At 45.3% G+C, this 25,747-nt stretch overlaps 1 protein-coding gene across 1 annotated transcript in view; it reads right to left on the bottom strand.

Annotated features, from left to right (window-relative positions):
- Positions 1 to 5,823: 5,823 nt before the first annotated feature.
- Positions 5,824 to 25,747, bottom strand: part of LOC143963746 (CDC42 small effector protein 2-B) — a 51,883-nt gene continuing 31,959 nt past the window's right edge. Inside the window, exons 4-5 of the mRNA XM_077473471.1 lie at positions 22,135 to 22,211; positions 5,824 to 7,376 (exon numbers count right to left, since the gene is read on the bottom strand). Of these exons, the coding sequence (XP_077329597.1) occupies positions 22,140 to 22,211 (72 nt within the window). The 3' untranslated portion in view covers positions 5,824 to 7,376; positions 22,135 to 22,139. The remainder of the gene's footprint in view (positions 7,377 to 22,134; positions 22,212 to 25,747) is intronic.

The raw sequence follows: 25,747 nt of genomic DNA, 5'->3' as shown, positions 1-25,747 counted from the left end.
TTTTTACGGTTAGCCAATGTAAGCTCCTCAGTGAAGAAGAAATGGATTCCCAGGGTTTTTTTCCTGTTATCAGCCTTGCCGCCGTGTTTTGGATCAGTTGTAATCGCGCAAGTTGATATTGTGGTAATCCTATGTAAAGCGAGTTTGCATAGTCCAGTCGTGAATTAATGATTGTTCCAACTACCACTGCTTTGTCATTCTTTGGGATAAAAGGGATGAGTCTGCGAAGCATGCGCAGCAGATGGTGAGATCGACTGACTACAGATCCTATTTGCGCATCCATTGACATTTGTGCGTCTAAAATAACCCCGAGACTCTTCGCTTTGGTCTTGGGGGAGATAGTCTGCCCAAAGACGGTTGGTGGAGACCAGGAGGTTTTGGTTGCGGGCTTATGATTTTGGTGATTTTGGTTACGGTCCACTGTTTGTTAATTTGCTGCACACAGACACATTTACAGGCCTCACTGGAACCTGTTATTTCACAGAGGCATAACAGAGCAACTGACATTGAGCAGGCTTGAGGCCTACTTCACTTTAGTGCCCAAGCGTTGTGTATAAGTTCTTGGAGTTAGACCTGGAGTACCTTAAGCTAACTCTTACCTACCTTTTCGATTACAAATATCAGAGGAGTCATCTCTAGCTAGCGAAGAAAGAAGATATGGGAGAGAGTACTTTAAGTGAGACCTCAGGTATAACTTTAAAGTAGCGGGAGCTCCAAAGTTTAGATACATAGAATAGAAAAAAAAAAAAAAAGATCTCTCTTGCTATATATATATATAATCATATTGTATTTGTCTATTGATTTATATTGTACTGACATCCTACATTGTGATGACAACATAATTACTGTAACCACCTATTGAAATATTTTCCAGTAAACTATTTCTGGTTAAGTATCCAGTTGTGTGGCGTAATGTTTTTCCTCACCAGGTAGAGCCAGTGGATCCTGATGGTACAATACAGGTACTTTGCATTGTTGTATTTTGTACTCTATTACATTGCACCACAGCTGTGCCAATGGGATTGAGTCAAGTCAGTGGGTTTTCTAGGTAGAGTGCAGGCCCAGTCAAAACCAGCAGCTCCTTCGGGGGTAAGTACTACATCTATATTTTTGAGAGTCCCTAAATTGGAGACCAGGGGTGGCCTATCCATTAGTGGTGATGGAGACGCATTACATTTTGGTGCAAGTGTACGGAACAGAATCCAGGATCAGAAAATGTGTTTCGCGATGGGAAGTAAAGGACCAAGGATGAGCCACAGTCAGGTTGGCCATTGACAAGCAGAACCCCAGTGTCAGGAAGGCACTAGCCATAGTACAGATAAAGCTTTAAGATGTAGACTGGAACAGTTGCCCGTTTGCGAGTCCAGTTATCCACCCATCCTGTGCTACATGCTACCTGGTCCCTGCATGTGCTACCTGCCAGCTGCCTGTCAAGCAATCCGGGGTCAGCTGTCTCTGCTGCCATCTGCTGTTCCAGCAATTTGACCCATCTCTGGCGACGCACCTGCTACCCACTACCATGCCTGACAGACATCTTACAGGCCCTCACACCTCGCTGTGCTCTAGCGGCCACTGACGCAACATCAGCGGTCTCAGAGTCGGGGCTGTACCAAAGGCCTCCCTGTACAAATCAGGCTCTGCCACAAGGTATGCGACACCCAGGCATGATAGAGCGAGTGCGACAAATGCTGGCGCGGAAGTGGAAGATCTGTTCCTGGTTTGTGCCGCACAAGGTGACAAATTGAAAGCAAAATAGATGGAAACCTCAGGAGATTTCATTACTTTTGTACCACCCCCTCCCTTTAGAATGTAAGCTCTAGGAGCAGGGCCCTCATGTACCTTTTGTATTGTACTGTAATTGTGTTGTTGCCCCTACATTGTAAAGCGCTGCGTAAACTGTTAGCGCTATATAAATCATGTATAATAATCATCATGTGTGACCAGGATTCATCCTTTCATCGTCACAGGGGATGAGACCGGGTGCAATCCGCATGCGCCAATTCTTGGCTCAGCGTGGCGTACCTGTTCTCGATAATCCATCGTACTCCCCCGATCTGGCACCTGCGGACTGCTTTCTGTTTGCCCACCTGAAAAACGTCATGAAAGGCACACATTTTGCGGACATGGCAGCAATCCAAGAACGTGTAACAGTGGTTTTGCGGTCAATTCTTTTGCTGACAGTTGCAGAAGCTTTATGAATATTGCTAAAAGTGTTTTGTGAAGGATGGCGATTATTTTTAGGGCCAATAAAAGGTAAATTGTTTGTATGTTCTGTTTTGTTTGTTTTCCTATACCATTCAAACTTTTTAGACACACCTCGTGTATATATATATATGCCAAGAAATATCTGTTTGTGTAAACTTATGCAGTTTATTGCATAAACAACTGTAGCCACCGGAACTGAGAGCTAAATGGACAGGCAGACTCCTGCCTGTCAGATGGATACATTCAGGTGCCGGCGCTGCCGCCCAATTGCCTACACACACTCCCGGTACCGGTGCTGCCGCCGTCCTGCATTTCAGACTCCACTTAGCCATCTGCGGGCCCAGGATGGACATGGCAGGTGGTAAAGGAGACAGAAGAGCAGACACGTCATCACTTCCGGTCAGCCTCTCAGGGTCCTCGGCTAGCAGAGCCAGGAGGGGATATATTGCAATGCAATCAGTGGAGCCCAGAGGAGACCCTGCAAGCCTTTTTGTCCCCTATGTTATATATATATATATATATATATATATATATATATATATATATATATATATATATATATATAAAAAAAAGTTGTAGTGGTTCTAAAAGACAGATTTTTTTAAAAATTGATCTTAATGTATTCTCTGCATTATGATAAAAAAACCTTCTGTGTGAAGCAGCCCCCCCTCATACTTACCTGAGCCCCATCTTGATCCCACGATGTTGCACAAGAGTCTCAGCTGTACCCTTCTGTTTGGCTGTGAAACAGCAATGGGCTCCACTGGCTCCCGCTGCTGTCAAAGTCATTGAGCCAAGGAGGAGATATAGGGGGCGGGGCTGGGCCGAGCCGCAGCTCCATGTATGAATGGACACACAGACAGCGGCTCAGCTCAGGTGTCCCCATAGCAAGATATTTGCTGTGGGGGGCACTCAGCAAGAGGAAGGGGTCAGGAGTACCAGCAAGATACCCGAGAAGAGGAGGATCGGACTGCTCTGTGCAAAACCACTGCAACCACATTTTTGTTATTTTTAAACAAAAAAAGAAAACAAAAAACTTTAATATCACTTAAAAAACAAAATAGAAGTTACACCCAAGCATGTAAAACCCCCCACCCCAAATATACACACTTATGAACGTATACACGTGTTGGGGGCCCCTACGTATGAAACAGTTGGTTTCGATACACATTATATAGCGCCACGCACGCTGGCGTGACAGTAATATTCCTAGCACCAGCCCTCCACTAACACAAAACTGATGCCTTATAGGCAGGGCTGGTGCAAGGATTTTTGGCACCCTAGGCGAAACCTCATTTTGCCGCCCCCATTGGCCCCGCCCCTGACTCCACCCCCAGAATACCGCTTCACCAGCGCTCAACAATTCCGCCTCACCAGTGCCCATAAATTACAGACTTGGGGGACATTTGGCAGATCAGTCAACATAATAGATATATATACACTCACATTTTAAAATTAAATGTCATGGTCATCACATTCACATAATGTTATTCTCATTAAGGCCCCTTTCACACTGGGGCGGTGCGGGCGTCGGCGGCAAAGCGCTGCTATTATTAGCAGCGATTTACTGTTGTTTTAGCGGCGGTCTGCGTTTAACGGCCGAAAAAGGGTTAAAACCGCCCACAAAGCGCCGCTGCAGTGGCGCTTTGCCGGCGGTATAGCTGTGCTCCCCCATTGATTTCAATAGGTAGGAGCGGTTTCACCGCTCCAAATATGCGGCTAGCAGGACTTTTTTCACCGTCCTGCTAGCGCACCGCTCCAGTGTGAAAACCCTCCGGCTTTCACACTGGAGTGAAAGGGGCCGGTTTTTTCAGGCACTATACAGGCGCTATTTTTAGCGCTGTAGCACCTGAAAACCGCCCCAGTGTGAAAGGGGCCTAATAGAGAGAAAGCAACAGTTTTTTGCTTACCTCATGGTCACACCAGTAACCTGTTGCTGGCACCAACTGTATTTGCCAGCCTGTGTACCTGCCTCGTGTGGAGTGGTGCCTCTTCTCTTCCTGTTCCAGCTAGCCCAGGCTGCGCGCACCTGACCGCAAGCTCAGAGAGCGGCCTTCAAGCGCCACACCGACGTCGCCCTGCTGTATCCCATGATGATGCATGCTGCATCCATCCTCCATTCCAGGAGAGCGTGGGGGCGGGGCCAGGGGTGCTGTGCTATCAAATGACACGTGTCATCATGTCACAGAGGACTGAGGGGGAGGGGGGGGGGGGGGGGGAACGGCTGCTGCTGCTGTGCCTGTGTTATCATCATCATGAGTAATGTCACAGACCGTCGGACTGTCAGAGAATGGAGGGGGGGGGGGAGGGGGGCGGCTGCTGTGCCTGTGTGTTATCATCATGACGACTCCCCCCCTCCCCTCCCCTCTCTGCCAGTCCGATGATCTGTGACATACTCATGATAACACACAGGCACAGCAGCCGTCCGCCCCCCCACCCCCCCCCCCCCTCCCCTCTCTGTCAGTCCGATGATCTGTGACATACTCATGATAACACACAGGCACAGCAGCCGTCCGCCCCCCCCACCCCCCCTCCGCTGCACTCTCTGTCAGTCCGATGATCTGTGATATACTTATGATTCATCAGCTGCTGCGTGTCATCATCATCATCATGGCTAATGTGACATAGTCACAGACAGACTGACAGAGAGCGGATCGGAGGAGGGGGGGCGGATCGGCGAGGTGATACTATAACAGAAGAGAAGATTACTGGAAAGCCAGAGCGGGGCGGGGCGGGAGGGCGGATGGCGCTGTTGCTTAACATGGCACTGGCACAGTAGTAGTTGCAGCAAGGACAGTGCAGCCAGCCAGGAATAAAATAACCAGCGGCCGGGCGCCCTAGGCGGCAGTGCGCCCCAGGCGGTTGCCTAGTCCGCCTAGTGGTAGCGCCGGCCCTGCTTATAGGAGGGCTTTTAAAGCATCGCCTATAGAAAATATAGGGTACTGAAGTTTGTTGCCATTTCACAGGCTCATTAAAGTGATTGTAATTTAATTTTTTTTATTTTAAATAATCACATTATACTTGCCCGCTTTCTGCAGTGGTTTTGCACAGAGCAGCCCCGGTCCCATTTTCGGGGCCTTCGCCAGTGCTCCCGACTGCTCCTCTATGCCAAGTGCCCCTCAATTGTAAGCCTCTTGCTATGGGAGCACACCAGCAGGCTTGTTCCCGAGCCACACTCTTTGAATGGACAATGTCCATTCAGTGTGGCTCAGCCCCCCCACTCCTTCTCTCCTCACTGGCTGTGATTGACAGCGCTAGGAGCCATTGAGGAGAAAGACCTGGGAGAGCCACTGCTCTCATGTATATCGCTGGATTGAGATGGGGCTCGTGTAAGTATAGGGGGGAAGTTGCACCCAGAAGGTTTTACCACCTTAATGCATAGAATGTGTTAAAAAAGGTAAAAAAACAAAAATAGAAGTTACACCCAAGCATGTAAATTAAAAAATAATAATAACCTTCTGCCTTTAGAGCCACTTTAAGGCCAAAACAGTGCAGAGCATTGCCAGAGTGACCAGTAGCCTAATCCAGATTATAGAAGCTTTGGTGAAATAGGCTAATGCTCTGACCTTACTGTGTAGCAATGTCCACTTTCATATTACATGGAACATGACAGGAGTCTTTCGGGAAAATAGTCTTTATTTTTTACCAATATATACATTGCATTAAAAGTCAATGATGACCTCTTTCAGTAATGCACACACAGTGTACATATGAAGAACAAAAAAAAACAAAAAAACAATTAAAGCAAAGATATACCTAGAGCTGAACTCCAGCCGACAAAGATTTAATGAGACAGTGTGTATACAAGAACCTGTCTTTATATTGGGTTCCTGTAACCTCCTGCAATGCAGGACTCAGAAGGAGAGAGAATAATGTAAGAATAAAAGATCCAGCACAGTGCCATCTATCCAACACCAGGAACATGATGGAGAATGAAGAAAGGGGAGAGCACTGAGCCAACAATGTGATCCACCAACTGGTGTGGCAATCTTTCTTCACTGTCCAAGCAGCAGTCTTAGGCGCAGGTAAGTGACCCATGCTGTAAGCTTAGCTGCAGTGGAATCAATGAACTGATTATACGGTCAGTGCTTGGATCCAAAGATGGGCTGATCAGAATTACAAGTCTTTTCTCCAAAAAAAGCATTTCACCTACACTTGTGTGCATGGAGTTCAGCATCACATTTTACTGGACAAGACAAAAAAAAAAAAAAAACATCAATATGTGAAACATACAACACAAACCATTAAATTGTATACAATACAAAAATGGAAGACTTTTTTTTTTTTAACTCAAGCAAAAATATATTCCTTATGCAATATGGATATTAGCAACCAAATAAATGACCACACCTACCAAGTGTAGTATTACTAATTTGGCCAAGAAGAATGGTTCTGTATAAAAATATAATTGTGAATAAAACAAGGAGGAAAAAAAAAAACAAAAAACAAAACAAACAGTGCATTCTTACGGGGATATCAAAATCCCATTCAATTGCAGCACAAAACAAATCACCTTCCTCATGTAGGAAAACATGGTGAGCATAGCTTCTACTACCCACCACTGCTTAACACAGAATTGCAGCCTAATATACATAGAAAGTAAAAGAAAAAAGTTTTGACCACAGAAGTCAATTCAAGGCTTATTTTTATTACCAAACTTACAAACCCTGAAAAAAAAAAAAAAGGTTGGAATGAATAAGTGGCTGGTTTTATTGGGCAACATATTTTTTCAGATCTTACTAAGCTCTTGTATAACTGTTGGCAAAAAAAATCTTCTCTACATCAGATCGAAGGCTTCAGTCACATGGCGGGAAAATATACAAGCTTGCAAATGTATACAAATGCTCTATAAACATCACACAATAAAAAAAAATAAAAGGGCCAAAAAACAAAAAACACACACGCACCCCAAAACCTTGGCAAGAACATGGTAGCAACGAGAAGAAAAGACGCATTCAGAAAAAGTGTCATGCACAATCATTGGATCTAGAATTTAAAATAAGAGGGTGGCTAAGTGAGCAGGTACCCGTCACATTTTCGTCTGTACATTTCCCTGCAGGAGGCTCAATTGTTTCTCAGTGGAGATCTCTCTTCTCTTTGTCTTTATTTTTCTATAGCACAAATAGATCTCTGGTGAGCAAAACTGTTGTAACACCATTGTCAGGCCATCTCTGAAAAACATAGAATTAAAAAAAATAATGAATAATGGTTTAGTAACGGATTACGATATGCAAAGTATATACTGTACAGTACAGGGGACCTTTAAAGATGGCAGGTACTAATACTAACTGCAGGCTGCAGACGTGTCATCCTGAGTCCCACAACTTTTTATTTTATTTTATTTTTTTTAAACAGAAAGTTTTATTTTTTTCAATAACACAACAAACATCAGAAAATGAAATAGAAAGAGATTTGATGTACAAACACTATACAGTGATCACAATTACAACATATTCATATGCAGTGTGGGTGGTTTGCAACAGTCAGAATACCCTACAATCGAAAAGAGAGCAGGGAAGGAGGAAGGGGGCGTCAGGTCTCATGCAATCTCCTCACTTACACACCTCGCCATATATGTCTAGAATACCCTTATATGTTCAGTTCAGTTCCACACTCAAAAAATAAATAAATAAATAAATAAGGGGGGGGGGGGGTAAAGTAAGGTATCTGGAGCAGACAACAGCACATCATAGTTGTGTACGCATCTCCCTCTGGGGGATAAAACATCCCCCACCCAGTTCAAGTTAACAGAGAGCCCGTGAAAGGTTCGTCACCAATAGGCCTTTAGGCAGGCCACAAAGAGCTTTACTTAAAAAAAAAAAAAAAATCAGCCCATTTCAATATAGAAGTCTTGGTCCTCCCCTCCCCAGCTAGCGGCATGGGGCATGAGCTCTATGACCCCGGCCCAAGTCCAGGGTCAGCCGTTCTTCGCGGATTCATGGACCCCAGATTTTGGAGAATTTTTTGGGGCAGTTGCGGCCCAAATAGGTCAGTTTATACAGCAGGAGGGCATTAGTTATGAGCTTCTTCCACTGCTGTATTGTTGGGGGGGGGGGGGGATAGCCCCCTTCCACTGAAGCAGGATTGCATATGCCTTTCTGGCATTGAAAGAAAGACGCATAAAACACAAACAGTTTCTTAGACTGGGGACATGCTAAGTTATCCACTACTCCGAGCAACAGTTTGCTGATGAAATTAACAATGGAGACCACCTCTCCCCAGAAGGATTGTATGCGTGGACAAGACCAAACATGGAAAAACGATCCCTCCTGCTATCTTGGTATATTGTAGCTAGCCGCTGTGGGGAAAAATTTGAGCTGTGCAAATCTATACAGGGGGATATTACCAGGAGAAGGTACTGCTGAATGCCCTCCTCCCAGTCATCAGCCAGTGAGGGTATATCCCCCTGCCATACCGAGAATAGCTGTGAGACCCTAGAAGTAGTATCTATTCCAACTAGGTGTGAGTACAAAGCCTAAAAGAGGCCTGGTCTCCTCTGCTGCACCTAGCAGTCCCTCTATGCCAGTGGTTACCAGCACTGGAGGTACAGGAAACTGGGAATGGTAGGCACGACGGAGCTGTAGATATCTAAAAAAATATGCAGTTAGGCAAGCCCCTTTGCTGCTTCAGCTCGTCAAACGAGAGTAGGCAGACAGGGGACAGTTTATCGGCTAAGATCTTAATTCCATATCGGGCCCATAGCACGCGGTCCGGAACAGTCTGGAAATCACGGGTTCCCCCACAGTGGGGTGCGGGGGGAATCAACCATTAAGCGTCTGGGTTTTAGCCCAGACTCTTAAGTGTAATTTTCATTGAGGGGTGATGTTTGGGTTGGATTTTGGGCCAAGGTATATTAAATTTCTCAGCTCAGTGTAGGACCCGAGCAGCGCCAGCTCTAAAGTCTCTACTTTAGAGGCAAGATTGACCGGCTCCCCCAACAGCCACCATCTTAGCATGACCGGGACCACTGCCCAGTAATACTTGAGAAAGTAGGGTAGGGCACGGCCCCTCAGCGAGAGGCACAGCTGTAGGGTGGATTTGGCAATCCTAGGGATGCTACCATTCCATATGAAGAAAATAATCAGTTAACTCGGATGCCAGAGTACCTTCCAAAAGGTATCTATCAGTGAGAGGGCCGCTACCAAGCAGTCTGTCCTGTTCCTAAGGTATAACAGGGTGTCGTACGCATATAGGGACTTTCACCTGGAGCAATCCCAGCAGTATACTGCTGACTAGAGGGGAGGAGCGCAGGTGGATCATCGGCTCTATAGCCAATACAAAAAAAAATAAAAAAAAAATAAAAAGGAGGCCCACAACCTTAGGGCCTGTATTGGTGGCAGTTTGAGATGGCTCTAAGACCATTCAGAATTTTTGATTTTTGGTGCATTTAGACTGGTCTGCCCTGCATTAATGAAATTTTACATTCCCACAGATTAGGGAAAAAACAAAACAAACAAAAAACCTCATCCATAAAATTCCCAATCCTATTATTTCAGTGCTTCTCTAATGAATTTTTCAATTGAACACTTTATAAGGGGTGGAACAATGGGGGGTGGGGGGAGATTTGCCTTTTGCCTACTTCACCCAGTCCACCCTTTTTACTGTGTATTCCTCTTACCTGAAAACTGAACTCGAGGTGCAGATCTAAAAATTCATAATATATCCCTCATCCCCTAATACCCAAAAATAAATAAAAAACACACACACACACACACACACACACACAGGAAAACACTCCCCCTCCCATAAAGTGCCAACATGCTTCTGTTTGTTTAAAGCCCAGTCAATATTTCCAGATTCTATAGCATCCCCCCCCCCCCCCCCCCCCACACACACACACACACACACTTTGTGAGGTTATAGCCTTATTCCAAATAGGATTTTTATAACAGCTTACCTGTAAAATCCTTTTCTTTGAAGTACGTCACGGGACAAAGAGCCATAGTAGTTACTATGTGGGTTATAGGATGGACACTGGCACGCCCCCTAAATTAAAAAGTGCACTCCCCATATAACCTCTCCCACTGGTGGGAGTACCTCAGTTTTGTAGCATAGCAATACACGTGTATACCAAAGAAGAGAGGAACTTCTGTGTCCCGTTATGTACTTCAAAGAAAAGGATTTTGCAGGTAAGCGGTTATAAAAATCCTATTTTCTTATCCTACATCATGGGACACAGAGCCATAGCAGTTACTATGTGGGATGTCCCAATGCCAACTGAAGGGAGGGACAGACAACAAAAGTAGGGCACCAAGAGACTAGGGGACTCCTACTTCAGCCTTCAGTACATAGTGCCCAAAGGCGATATCCTCATGATCTATTACACCTACTTGACATAATCTGGTAAAGGTATTTACTGAAGAACAAGTTGCGGCCTTGCAGATCTGGAGAAGTGCGCTTTAATATGAAAAGGAAGAACTTTACTCTTTAAAACAATAAGCTTGAACAATCACTTGCCGAATCCATTTTGGAATAGTAGATTTTGATGCTGCATGTCCTCTTTTTAGGACCGTCTGTCAACACAAATAAAACATCTGTTTTAGGAATGTGAGTGGTCATTATCAAACAGACCTTGACCGATCTCACCACATCAAGAGAATGTAGTGACCTTATTCCATAGAACGATCCTAGTTTAAATGAAAAACAGATACTATCTTCAGTAGGAACTCAGGATGAGGCCGCAATACAACCTCATCCTTAATAAACCAATATGGCTCTTTAACAAGAAAGAGCAGCCACTGTAATACTCTTCCTGCAGAAGATATGGAGGAGGATTAATCCACGTTACCTCCTAAATAAAGTTACAAACCAGAGAGCGTTAAGCAAGTGGTCATAGAAAAACAAAAAAAACAAAAATACAGATAAAGGCCAACATCTGGCCTTTGATAGGATCAGAAATGAAGCTGGTCTTGAGTACTATCTGTAGGAATACAAGGATCCTACCCAAGACATATTTCCTGGGGTGCCAACCCCTGGATTCACGCCAGGAGACATATGCTTTCCAGATTCTATAGAATATGACTCTGGAGGCTGGCTTCCTAGCATTAACCAAAAATTAGAAACTACTGATGCTAACAGTCCACGATCTTTCAGAATGTGTGTCTCAATAGTCAAAGCGCTAATTTTAGTGTTTGTAAGGTAGGATGGAACACCGGACCTTTGCGAGAGAAGGTCTGGCCATAGTGGCAGGGTCCAAAGGTCCCCTGCTGCCATTCTTATGATCTGGGCAAACCAAGATCTCCTGGCCCACAAGAATCGCCTCCCCCTTCCTGCTTGATCCTGCAAGAAGACGCAGAAGTAGCAGAACAGGAGGGAATTCATACATCAATGAAATACTGATCCCACGGAAAAACCAAGGCATCCATTCCATATGCCATCGGATCCCTTGTCCTTAACACAAAGTTGTCGATCTTGTTGTTGAACTTAGATGCAAACAGATCCACGTCCAGAACTTCCCATTTTTGGCATATTGACAAAAAAAAAAAAAGTCATGTGAAGGGACCATTCTCCCTGGAACAGTTGTGGGTGACTCAAGCAGTCCACCTGCCAATTCTCTATACCGGAATGTTAAAATTGCCGATAGGTAAGGAATGTTGTTATCCCAAGATAGAATATGATCCACCTCTCTCTGGGCCACACAACTTCTCCTGCCCCCTTGGTGATTGATATAAGCCACAGCTGTGACATCGGATTGGATCCAGATAGGACAATTCTGTAGTCTGAGCGTCCAGGCCTCCAGGGCCAGGCGTACTGCCTGAATCTCTACAATTTTGATGGGCAGGGCCATCTCTGATTTGGACCATTGCCCTTGGACAGACGCTTCTTCCAGGACTGCTCCCCAGCCCAGAAGGCTGGCATCTGTTACCACCTTTCAGGTAACTGGTAGAAAGGATTTTCATTTCTGAAGACTCTTGGAAATAAACCATTCATTGAGGGTCTGACGCACTCTCGGGGATGAACGCATTTAAGTTGACATGATACTGTTTTCCAGCAATCTTGAATGAAACTGTGCATAAGGAACAGCCTTGAAGAAGCCACCATCTTTCCCAACAATTTCATGCAAAGTCAAATAGAAGGATTCTCTTTGTCTTGATCAACTGAATCAGTTCTTTTATGGAACTGATCCTTTCCTGGAGGAAAAACCCCCTCCTCTTGAGCTGTATCTATGATCAGCCCCAAGTACTGACATCTCCTCGATTTTAAGGAGGATTTATCTAGGTTAAGAATCCAACCTATGTATTCGAGGTAGCTGACTGGTTAAAAAATTCATGATTTAAGCGTGCTACCGATTTATCTATCAAGAGTAGATTGTCTAAGTAGGCTAGTATCATTATACCTTGAGCCCATAATATAGCTAAAGGAGGAGCCAGGACCTTTAGAAACAGACCGAAGGCAGAGCTACAAACTGGAAATGAAGATTTCCTACCTAGAAGCATAGAAATTTCTGGTGAGTGGGGAAAATCAGCACATGGAGAAAAGCATCCTTTATGTCGATTTACACCAGAAGTTCTCCCCCTTGTAGGATGCAGACTACTGATCGGATTGACTCCATGCGAAAAGAACAGATATTCAAAAACTGGTTTAGATTTTTGAGATCTAAAATGGGTCTGACATCCCCGTTTGGTTTTGGAACCGTGAACAGGTTTGAATAAAACCCCAAACCTTGCTCTTCCAATGGAGAAGAGATGATCCAAAGCTAGAAAGAGAGACTTCTTTTTCACTGAATCTCTGTAAACTTTTGATCTGAGAAAACGAGGAGACGGGAACTCTCAGAACTCTGTAACCTAGAGAAATTGAGGAAGCCACCCATCTGTCTAGACATTGTTCCTGCCAGAAAATTGTGAAAGACTCTGCACTTAGGATCAAGCAAGGTGTGTAGCCTCCCCCGATAGACCCCCTAAAGGGCTAGTTAATGTGAGCAAGTGAAAATGGGGTAGATGGCGCTACCTTTATCTGGGGGAAAAAAAATAAAAATAAAAAAAAAGTATTCCCTAGTTTTCATCAAATGAATATGTGCACCCTAACATACTAAAGTGCTCAAGTAATCAGATGGTGGTACTATAATCAAATATCAACATGTGATCTACAAATAGTGCAACCAAACCTAACCATTAATGGAATAAAAATTATATAATAAATAAATGACCAAAATTAATTATTCCTGTGAAAAAATTGTGAATACCAGAAAGAAAAAATCCCAAATTCATAAAAAAAAATAAAAATAAAGAGTGTGAAATTGGTGAAGCTCCAAAATGGGCAAGTGTTCAAAAGATCAAGTGACTTGTGCTCAACAAATGAGGTGACTCATGTGCTCCCCTTGCGAGTCCCCACTCACCAGCTCCCGATACCCCTGCAGGGGTTGTAGGCATATATGTATAGCCATGGGTTGTCTCCCTTGATGGCTTTTCCAGTGGTCTGTCCGTAGCCTATTGTGACATTCATCACTGCCTTCTCCAGCTATTTCACCGGACCAAGGTGCCCAAACCGATCTCCTGCTCAGCACTTCACCGATCACCGTATCCAAAGAACTGGTCAGTGGCTTCCCAAAAATTAGATCTTCCTATTGGGCGCCCAGAGCTCTGCCTCCACCACGCAACAGAGTCTGAGACAAACGTGTGCTCTCTGAGAAGCATGAGACGTAAGTGCTTAATACAGCCCCCAGTGGTGACACATAGGCATGACAACATTTACTAATTTAAAAGGAGACATTCATAAGAATAAAAAAAAAAAAAATTCTTAGAAAATTCCTTACCACCGCAGGGTTTTCTGTGGTAAACCAACAGACCCAATCTTCCCCCTTCATGGTAGGTTCTGTTAAACCTTCAGGAGCTGGGGTTCCTCAAGGAAACCCACAATCCTGGACCTGTAATAGCACCTCCGTCAGTAAAACTTTATGGCCTTACTACCAAAAGTACTGGATCCCGGGATCCAGCTCTCTAAAAGAGAAGCGTTTACAGGCAAAACCACATTTTTTTTTTCTTCCCCAGATACAAGGCACGGGTACCATTCAATTTGGCCAAAAAGACGCTTTGAATGGATCCGGTCTGCATGGCTAGCCCCAGTAAGGATTGCTCCAGAGGAGTTTAGCACAGCTTCACTCTCGACCAACACCTTAGACACTGGCAAAAAAAAAAATCACGGAGGTACTCCAACCAGTGGCAGGGGTTATATAGGGAGTGCATTTTTTAATTTAGGGCGTGCCAGTGTCCATCACCTGAAGGCGGCCTATAACCCACATAGTAACTACTATGACTGTGTCCCGTGATGTACGATAAGAAACATGTACCCAAGTATTCACAGCCTTTGCGCAATACTTTGCTGAAGCACCTATGGCACCAATTATAGCCTCAAGTCTCTGAGTATGATGCTACAAGCTTGGTACACCCATTTTTGTGAAGTTTCTCCCATTTTTCTTTGCAGGACCTCTCAAGCTCCATCAGGATGGATTGGGAGCGTCGGTGCACAGCAATTTTCGAATCTCTCCAGAGATGTTCAATGGGGTTCAAGGCTGGGCCACTCAAGGACGTTCAAAAAGTTGTGTCATAGCCACTCCTTTGTTATCTTGGCTGAGTGCTTAGGATCGTTGTCCTATTGGAAGATGAGCCTTCACCCCAGTCAGAGGTCCAGAGCACTCTGAAGCAAGTTTTCATCAAAAGAGGTCTCTGTACATTGCTGCATTCATCTTTCCCTCAATTCTGAATGGCCTCCCAGCTCCTGCCGCTGAAAAATATCACCCCAGCATGAGGCTGCCACCACCATACTTCAGTGTAGGGATGGTATTGGCCAGGCGATGAGCGGTGTTTGGCTTCCTCCAAACATGACACTTGTCATTCAGGCCAAAGAATTCATTCTTTGTTTCATCAGACCAGGGCATTTTGTTTCTCATGGTTTAAGTCTCCTTCAGGTGCATTTTGGCAAACTCCAGACGGGCTGTCATGTGCCTTTTACTGAGGAGTGGTTTCTGTCTGGCCACTCTACTATACAGGCCCGATTAGTGGAATGCTGCAGAGATGGTTCTTCTGGAAGGTTCTTTCCACTCCGCAGAGAAAAGCTGGAGCTCTGTCAGAGTGACCATCAAGTTCTTGGACACCTTCCTGACTAAGGTCCTTGTCCCATGATCGCTCAGTTTGTTGGGGCAGTCCACTATAGGAAGAGTCTTGGTGGTTCCAAACTTCTTCTATTTACTGAAGATGGAGGCCACTGTGCTCATTGGGACCTTCAAGGTTTCAGAAGTGTTTCTGTACTCTTTCCCACAGCTGTGTCTCAACACAATCCTGTCTGAGGTCTACAGACAATTCCTTGGCCTTCATAGCCTGGTTTGTGCTCTGACATGCACTGTTAACTGTGGGACCTTATAGACACAGGTGTGCCTTTCCAAATTATGTCCAGACAACTGAATTTACCACAGGTGTACTCCAATCAAGTTGTAGAAACGTCTCAAGGATGATCAGTGGAAACAGGATACACCTGGGCTCAATTGTTAGTGTCATGGCAAAGGCTGTGAACATTTATGTACATGTGATTTTTTTAGTTTTTTTACTTTTAATAAATTTGCAAAGATTTCAAAACAAACTTCTTTCAGATTGTCATTATGGGGTATTGTTTGTAGAGTTTTAAAGTTAAATAATGAATTTAATCAATTTTGGAATAAGGCTGACATCACAAAGTGTGGAAAAAGTGAAGCGCTGTGAATACTTTCCAGATGCACTGTACCTAGAGCACTCAACAGCACCCTGGGTAGTTCATTAGGAAAAGGCTGTCAGTAGTTGCAGTTCATTCATTCACAGAACTTTGTGAATGAATGACGTGGCCGTGTGGGTGGAGCTGGGCTCTTCAAAATATTGACGGGTGTGGGGAGAAGATTGCCATTTCGCTGGTACGGTAGCTTTAACCGCTTCACGACCAACCGCCGCAGTTGTACTGCGGCAGGTTGGCTCCCCTGCGTGAGCCGTCGCAGCTATACTTCGGCTCGTGGGGTCGGGATGGCAGGCACAGCAGGGGTGCCGATGCTCGCGACAGATGGTCACGAGCGATCGTGAGCAGGAGAAACAGAACAGGGACGAGTGTGTGTAAACATACACTTCCCTGTTCTGACAGATTGTGTGTTCCTATTAGCTAGGAACCACAATCTGTCATTTCCTCTAGTCAGTCCCCTCCCCCTTCAGTTAGAATCACCTCCCAGGGAACACAGTTAACCCCCTGATCGCCCCCTAGTGTTAACCCCTTTACTGCCGGTAACATTTTTGCAGTAATCAATGCATTTTTATAGCATCGATTGCTGTATTAATGGCAATGGTCCCAAAAATGTGTCAAAATTGTTCGATGTGTCTGCCATAATGTCGCAGTCATGATACATTTTTTTTTTTTTATATTGCAGACTGTCGCCATTACTAGTTAAAAAAAATAAAATAAAAAATTTAATAAGAAAAATGCTATAAATCTAGTCCCTATTTTGTAGACGCTATAACTTTTGCACAAAACAATCAATATACGCGTATTGCAATTTTTCTTTGCCAAAAATAAGTAGAATACATGTCTGCCTAAACTGGGAAAAAAAAATAAGTGCTTTTTAAAAAAAAAATAAAATGGGGATATTATAGCAGAAAGTACAACATCTTGTGTTTATTTAAAAATTGACGCTTTTTTTTTGCTTATAGCGCAAAAACAAGAACAAAAAACAAAAAAAAAAAAAAAAAACAACCACACACACAGGCGATAAAATAGCACCAAAAGAAAGCTTGATTTGTGGGGGGGGGGACATCAATTTTGTTTGGGTGCAGCGTCTCACAACCGCACAATTTTCAGTTAAAGCGGCGCAGTGCCAAATAACAAAAGTGCTCTGGTCATGAAGGGAGCAAATTCTTCTGGGGCTGAAATGGTTATGGCTGCCACACATGGCTCAAAATTCAAACTATGGGTGCCCCTAGTGGAACCACATGGCTGTACTGTGTGTGAGGAGGAGATTGCGGTAACATTTCGTTACTGCCTAGTGTACACAAATCACACACCAATTACCACCCCAATAAAAGAGGACCTGTCGCCACCCATCAAAGTACCTGTCATCACCCATCACAGCCCATCTGAGTCCCCGAGTACCTAGTTTTCATAGTTAGGTTGAATAAAGACACCAGTCCATCCAGTTCAACCTGAGTGAGTGTCTACAATTGTCCCTATCCCTGTACATTGCACACTCACGTTGGTCCCTACCCTCAAGGAGCCCACAATCCAAGGTCCCCATTCATATACTAGGGCCAATTTTGGACAGAAGCCAATTAACCTACCTGCATGTCTTTGGATTGAATTTGATACCCGTCACCAGCCCGACAGAGTGCCCGAGTACCTGTCACCAGCCCGACAAAGTGCCCGAGTACCTGTCACCAGCCCGACAGAGTGCCCGAGTACCTGTCACCAGCCCGACAGAGTGCCCGAGTTCCTGTCACCAGCCCGGAGTAACAGAGTACCCGAGTACCTATTTGCAGCCCATGCCTCATAGAATACACATTGGTGGGTTTGCTTTCCAAAATGGGGTAATTTTGTGGGTAATTCCATTGTCCTGGTGCTCCAGGACTTTCAAAAGTGTGATAGGAACGAAATGAGATGTGTCATTTATGCTCCTAGAACGCCTGAAGGTACCACTTCCATGTTGGACCTCTGTATATGGTCAGGCTATGTAAAAGTCTCACATGTGGTATTGCCATACTCAGGAGGAGTATCAGAATGCGTTTTGGGGTGTAACGTTTGCTATATACATGCTATGTGTTAGAAATATCTTATAAATGGACAACTTATTTTTTTTTTTTTTTTTTACACAAAGATTTGAATTTTCTTTCCACATTTTCTGAAGACTTGTGTAAAAAAAATTAACCGTTCAAAAGACTCATAATGCTTCATAGAATATACTTTGGGGTGTTTGTTTTCCAAAATGGTGTCATTTCATGGGCAATTCTATTGTCCTGGTGCTCCAGGGCCTTCACAAGTGTAATACGTCGTTAGGAAATTAGAGGTGTCATTTATGCTCCTAGAACCCCTTACGATGCTCCCTGCATATTGGGCCTCTCTGTGTGGCCAGCCTGTGTAAAAGTCCCACACATGTGGGATCGCCATAATCGGGAAGAGTTGCAGAATGTATTTTTGGGTGTAATTGGAAGTATGCATATGCTGTGTATGAGAAATAACTTGTTATTATGACAGTTTTGTAAAAAACATAATTCTTTTTCCACCCCAAGAATTGTGGGAAAAAATTACAACCTCAAAAAAACTCACCATGCCTCTTACTAAATACCTTGGACTGTCTACTTTTCAAAAAGGGGTCATTGGGGGGGGTATTTGTACTTTCCTGACATTTCAGAGCCTCAAGAAATGAGATAGGCCGTCAGTACATCAGGTGTGATCAGATGTGATCAATTTTCAATGATTTGCACCATAGCTTGTAGACTATCACTTTCAAAAAGAGACTAAATAATATCCACAAATTTGGTTTATTTTTACCAAAGAGATGTAGCCGTATAAATTTTGGCCCAAATTTATGAACAAAAATGACTTCTTTGCAAAATTTTATCATAGAAACTTAAATGTTTTTTTCAAAGTTTTCGCTCTATTTTTAACTTATGTCGCAAAAAAAAACAAAAAAAAAAAAAACCCAGTGGTGATAAAATACCACCAAAAGAAAGCTCTATTTGTATGAAAAAAATTATAAAAATTTTGTTTGGTTACAGTGTTGCATAACTGAGTAACTGGCATTCAAAGTGTGAGAGCTCTGAAAGCTAAAAATTGTTCTGGTAAGGAAGGTGTATAAATGCCCTGTATTGAAGTGGTTAATAATGTCATCCAGCGAAGCTCCAAATAGCTTCTCTCCCTGGAAGGGCAAATCCACCAGTGCATTCTTAGATGCCTGGTCCACAGACCAGCATTTTAGCCAAATCAGGTGACATAACACCACAGCCGATACTGAACCTCTAGAGAGCTGTATCTAAGGCCACATCGGAGATATTTAAGGCCCTGCACCAACTGGTCTGCCAGCTCCACGCAGAGCGGGGGAAGCCTGTTGCTTCTCCAACTCACGGTGCAACAATTTAGCCCATTCAGCAAGCGTCTGTGACACCAGGGTCATGGCTAAAACTGGCCACAATGCTGACCCCACCACCGTAAACATGGACCAGGCAACCTCCTCAGCCCGCCTGTCGGCAGGGTCCTTGAAAGTAGGAGTCCCTTCCACCGGAATCCTGGTTACCTTATTTAACCTGGATACTGGGGGGGAGATGTCCATTTCTTCAGGAGACACTCCTCAAAGTGGTAACGGACCGCCATCCGTCTCGGGACCGAAAAGGCCCGCTGCGGGCTTCCCCACTCTTTGTAAATAAACATATCAAAATAAATTAAGTAGGAAAACACCTTAGCCGTGCGGGCTGGCTTGTGGGACCCAAAAGGGGCAGACACCTCTGTAGATGCCCCCACCGCATCCTCCATCATTAAGGTATCCCGCACCGCTGTGATAAGTGCTCCTACAAGCGCTTTTTCCTTTTGCTGACCCGGACACTGAGTCATTCTCACTGTCCAAATGGTCCTGGTCTGCATCCTCTGAAACTTCAGAACAGGGGCCGTCTGCCACAGCTGGACCAGAGTCTGAATCTGAGCTTTCCCCAGAAGACGGTGGAGGGGAGGTGGCATTTTTACCACCCTTGCGCCCACACACCACTTCCACCCTTTCAACAAAGGACTCCAGGACCACCGACAGAGCGTTCATAGGCAACGCAGGTGCAGGGGAACCAGTTGCCATAACCGGGATGTCTGGGGAAGAAGCGCCAGCTTCTGACGCCATTCTGACCCACACTTGTCTGTCTCCGCTTAGGAAACTAAGGTAAGCCACACAAAATGCCCACCCTCCTAGCTGCCACAGACTGAGGGCCCCCCCGCAGGACTCGCCACCCTGACCCAGGTCAGGCTTTGTGCTGCCGCTGTCCGCTCTCCCCTGCGTCAGATTTCCACTGTTTCAGAAAGAACCAGTCATCCAGCGCTAGAGGTAAAACAAGCTGAGGCTACTAGAAAATGGCCACCTCAGCAAAAAAAAGTCTGAGGGCACCAGGAAAATGGCCGCACGATAAAAACTGACAGTGGCTACAGAAAAATGTCCGCGCGGCAGCCTCCCCACATGGTGCACACACTAAATAGCCCACCATGGCCCAAAAAAACAAGGAAAAAAGGACGAGCAGATCACCAAACACCCAGAGCAGACCCCTGCCAGGTCTCAGCGCCCCCCCCCCCCCCCAGTACCCCCCGCCAGGAACAAGCACCGCACCCCCAATGGAGAGGCAGGAAAGTGACAGGGAAAAAAGAAAAAAGGCAGAAGGAGAGACCCCCTAGTCAACCTCCCAGGGAATGCCCAGCTGCCTACTGCAGGGACTGCTGGATGCAATCCATGGACAGACCCATCACCCGAGCAGTACAGGGTGGCTGTCGGCCACGGACAGCAGTAGCTCGGTCATGTGTGTGCCCCAGAGCATGTAGCTCACCGGCCACCCCTGGATCAGACAGGTCATGTCGTGGCCGACCCAGCGTATAGCTAAGGTCTGCTCACACTCCATGACTAGGGAGACTACCAGGATCTATAATATCCAGCCTGTCACCCAGCCCGGCTGTTGATTGTAGATCACAGGAATCAAAAATGCTGAAAAAAGAAAAAATTCCCAGGACCAATGGTCCCCACTGGGAGCCAGGTCCTTCTACAGTTTTTTTTTCTGCCTAGTGAGCTGCTGGAAGCAGTGTGAGGGGTTATAGCCAGTAGGACCGCCCCCAGGGTGGTACTGTGCAATTTTGCTGTTTTTACATGTTCTGCCTAGTCCTCTCCTGAAGGTGGGGATATAACCCTAAGGTCAAGATTGAAAATTCTGTGTCTGTCAACGAACGAAAGAGAAATTGGTAGCCAAACAGCACCTGCATTCAGTCAGATGCAGGCACTATTCAGGTATTCTGTAAATAAACATGTGGCCAGAATTAGTTTGCAAGTCACTGTTCAGGAACAAGCATGTTCATATCAGGTGTACCAAAATTTTTATGGTTGCAAGCTTGTTCTATGGTCAGTGGTTCACTGGTAAACAGAAAGATAAGAGAAGGATGAGGGCTCCAGAGCTGCCACTTTCAAGACCAAGTTAGAACTAGCTGATCCTTTATTTCTATAGTACTAGGGATGCACCAAAACATTTTGGCCAAAAATTGCCTTTTCTGCAATTTGCCGGAAAAAAAAATGGCCAATAATGGAGCCAAAAATGGGGCGGGGCCTGGGCCCCTGGTGCCGCCTATCAGGGGCACTTCCTACATATCGAAGAAGAGAGGAGAGCCGCCGCCTGTTTGATTACAGCGCCGGGAACATCCCAGCTTTCATTGTAATAGCTTTGTGTTCTCCGCTGCGTGCTGTCACATACAGCCCCTCCCCCTTGTCTGGGGAACTTTGATAGACACATCACCGTCCCAGGATTGGACGGGTGATCTAACAAAGTGCCCGGACAAGGGGGAGGGGCTATATGTGATGGCACGCAGCGGGGGAACACACAGCTATTGAAATGAAAGCTGTGATGTTCCCGGTGCTGTAATCAAACAGGTGGCGGCGGCTCTCCTCTACCTTCACTGGCTGCACTACTGGGGACACTAGCTGGCTACATCTGATAGGCACTGGTGAGGCTGCATAATATCCATAGTGGATGACCTGCCACTGTACTGTGGGAGGTAGGGTGAGCGTCAGATGCTATATAGTCTGTTTACCAGGCTAAAATAGCAAATCAAGCAGCAAGCAAGCACTGGAAAAGGCAAGTACAGGATTTGTAGGCCACCTCCTTATAAAGAGAAAGGGTGAAGTTTCACAAACAAACTTATTTACTAACTAAAAAGAAGGAATTATAATTTTTATTCATACATAGAAATGTGTACTATACATACGGCTGCTAAAGTGACACTTCTGACATTCCAGGTCCATAGCCTCCCTTTGATTTCATCTGATCTGGGAACGAACCACCCTTTGGGTAAAAAAAAACAAAAAACAATAGTAAATAAATATACAAAAAAAAAAAAAAACAAACACAGACACACACACAAACACCACCACACCACACACCTTCATACTAAAATGAATGAACAATACAGCAAAATAAAAAAAACAAAAAAAAAAACAGACACATGAGAAATTCACCCACAGTTGTGTTTTTATTTCGAGTCGCATGCAGTTTTTCACAGGTGCAAACTGCACCAGACATGCTGCAAAAATACATTTGCACTTCTTACCACGTTTTCACAAAAGAGCAGTGTGGAAGAACCCCCACTATTTTTTTTTTTATATCAATCACACAAATACATTTCCTACAATTCTCGGAATGAATAAATTGCCCACTTGGACTTTTCCACATTTTGTAGTGTTACAGTACAAATCATGTACTGAGTAGTGCTAAAGGTTCTTTCAAAAATACATCTGTATAGTCAATTTCAGTACAACACTAATCGTTTCAAAAATGTCTAGTTATTTTATGGCGTTATAGACCCCTCTACACCACTCAGGGAACGGGAGCACAGCTTCATTCATTGAATGTTCCATATTGCTACACCATGCAAATGCACCACTTCTTACAAGCTGCTTTCAATCATTTTGCAGAGGTAGGTCATAGTGCCTCTATCACTCTCGGGCTGCCTGTGGCTATAGCCATAGCACCTATATGCCATTGTTGACATGTTCTCTAATATTCATAATTACCGTTTATGTTATGCCGAGTGGTTCCCGATGGACCACTGCACCCTCATGATGTGGTACTTGACCCGGACTAACGTTCGAGTCAACACCCGACCAAGTAGTGGGATGTTAAACCCACGACCCATAGCAATCTTACTGTCAAAAAGTTATTTGTTCACAGCATTGCATGATTCTACTACCTTTTCTGACATGACACTTTACTTCTCTTTTTCTTCCCCCTCTTCACTGCTCCTACCCCTTCCTTTCTCCTCTGGGTTTGCGGGGTGTGCACTCTGGTTCCAGGTTAGCGGCCACCCATTGATATCCCAATGACAATTAACTGGTTGTCCCTGAATGTGCAGGGCATGAACTCCCCCCATAAGAGGGTGAAGGTTTTTAAATATCTGCACAAGCAACAAGTTGACATTGCTTGTTTACAGGAGACGCATTTTTCTGAGACCTCTCATCCTAGGTACTTTGATGCTCAGTTTCCTCAGGTATTTTTGGCAAATGCTTCCACTAAGCAAAAGGGGGGGTTCTCGTGGCTTTTCGCAAATCAGTTCCATTTAGTTGAGCTAAACAGATCGCAGACCCTGATGGAAGGTACCTACTGCTCCAAGGCACCATTCATGACACGGAGGTTACCATAATGATGTACTATGCCCAGAATGTGAACCCAGGGCCCTTCTTGACCCATATCTGTGCTGATGTCCCACTGCAAGGCACCCTCCTTCTTGCGGGCGACTAATTTCATATTAAACCCCAAACTAGATAAAGCACCCGCCCAAGAAAAATGGCCAGTCGGCAGGGGCCAAAAAGTTTACGTCCTCTTTGCGAACACATGACCTAGTTGACTTGTGGAGGGAGTGTCATCCTCAGGACAGAGACTACACCCATTACTCTCACCCCCATCGGGTTCACTCAAGGATAGACCATATGTTTATGCTCAGACGTCACCTTCCGTTAGTGGTTTCGGCCTCAGTCTTGGCTCTCCCCTGGTCGGATCACGATCCAGTGCTGGTCGTCTGCCACTCTATCCTAGATAGACACAGATTTTCTCCCTTGGTGATGAATGATTCGCTTCTTTCCCATGCAGGGGTGACAGTGGAAATTATTAGGGCTTCGGAGGACTACTTTCGTGACAATTTGGGCTCGGTGAAGTCTCTGGTGGTCCTCTGGGAGGCCTATAAAGCGGTGCTACAGGGTCGGATAATTGGCCTGGCTTCAGCCCATAAGAGAGCTAGGGAGACAAAACAGAAAGAGCTTGAGTCCCGATTGCTTAAACGTCTCAGATAGTGACACCAATCTCCCACCCTGGGCAACCGTAAGTTGCTGGAACAAGCCAAATCGGAGCTCGATCTGTGCCTCACTGAGGGTGCTGAGCATGTTCTACACTGGTCCCGTCAGAGATGGTATATGAGAGCAAATAAGCCGAATCGTATGTTAGCCAACAGACTCCGAACCTTTGCCCCTAAATTAAACCCAATCACCCTACGAGATCGAAACAATGTCCTATCAGGGAACCCGAAACATGTCCTGGAGGAATTTGGGTTTCGTCTTGCGAAGCTGTACACGGCGCCGGAGGGGAATGCTGCTCAGAGTACGGCAGACTTCCTTGAGAGCCTTTCGCTCCCATCCTTAAAGCGGGAGTCCGCCGGGACTCCGTGTTTTTTTTTTTTTTTTTAAAAGCCAGCAGCTACAAATACTGCAGCTGCTGACTTTTAAAATAGTGACACTTACCTGACCAGCGCGCCCGCGATGTCAGCACCCGAAGCCGATCTCTCTATCGTCTCTCGGGTGCTGCCGCCGCCGCCATCTTGGGTATGGGAATCAGGAAGTGGAGCCTTTCGGCTTAATTTCCCGGTTCCCTACTGCGCATGCGCGAGTCGCGCTGCGCAATAAGGATGGACCCGCTGCCTCTGGGATCTGTGTGTTTCCTGGCAGGCAGCGGGGGACTTTCGGAAAGGGGCGTAATCTACGCCCCTTTCCGCAGAGAGCTATCCCGGAAGTGGGTGCAGATACCTGTACTGTACAGGTATCTGCACCCCCTCCCCCCTAAAAGGTGCCAATTGTGGCGCCGGAGGGGGGGGGGGAGGGTTCCGATGAGCGGAAGGTCCACTTTAGGGTGGACCTCCGCTTTAACAAGGGCTCACGTTACCCTCATGGATAGGGATATTCAGCTCTCAGAAGTTTTACAAGCAATAAAAGAACTTAAGGTGGGAAAGCGTCCTGGGCCTGACGGGTACACCGGGCTTTATTATAGGAAGTTGGCATCAGTAGTAGCTCCCCACCTGGTAGCAATGTACAATTCGGTAAAAAACGGCTATCCCCTCACCCCAGATCTTCTCACAGCAAATGTGGTGATGATTCCCAAGCCGAATCGTGACCACTCATCTTGGGCCAATTTCAGGCCTATCTCGCTCATCAATGTAGATATGAAACTCCTGACACAAATTTTGGCGACTCGTCTAAACTCTTTTCTCCCTCCTTTGATAAAAAAAAAAGACCAGGTTGGCTTTGTGCCACAAAGGCAGGCGGGCGATGCAATTCGACGTATAGTACAACTCCAACATATAGCCCACGCTCGCTCTCTTGAATCCATGCTTCTATCCCTTAATATAAATAAGGCCTTTGACTCCTTATCTTGGCCCTACCTCATGTCTGTTCTACGGCACTATGGATTCGGGACCTCTTTCATGACTTGGATGTCAGCCCTATATGATTCCCCCTGCGCAAAAAATGAAATATTACAGATTTGAATCCCCCATTTTTGATATCCGCAGGGGAACCCACCAGGGGTGTCCGCTGTCTCCTCTTTTTTGTGTTGGCATT

This window comes from Lithobates pipiens, unplaced genomic scaffold, assembly GCF_037356315.1.
Source record: "Lithobates pipiens isolate NorthernLeopardFrog02 unplaced genomic scaffold, aLitPip1_a1.2 Scaffold_8, whole genome shotgun sequence".
Taxonomy (NCBI): Eukaryota; Metazoa; Chordata; class Amphibia; order Anura; family Ranidae; genus Lithobates; species Lithobates pipiens.
The sequence above is the reverse complement of the archived record's forward strand: the minus strand, read 5'-3'. Positions and strand labels throughout refer to the sequence as shown.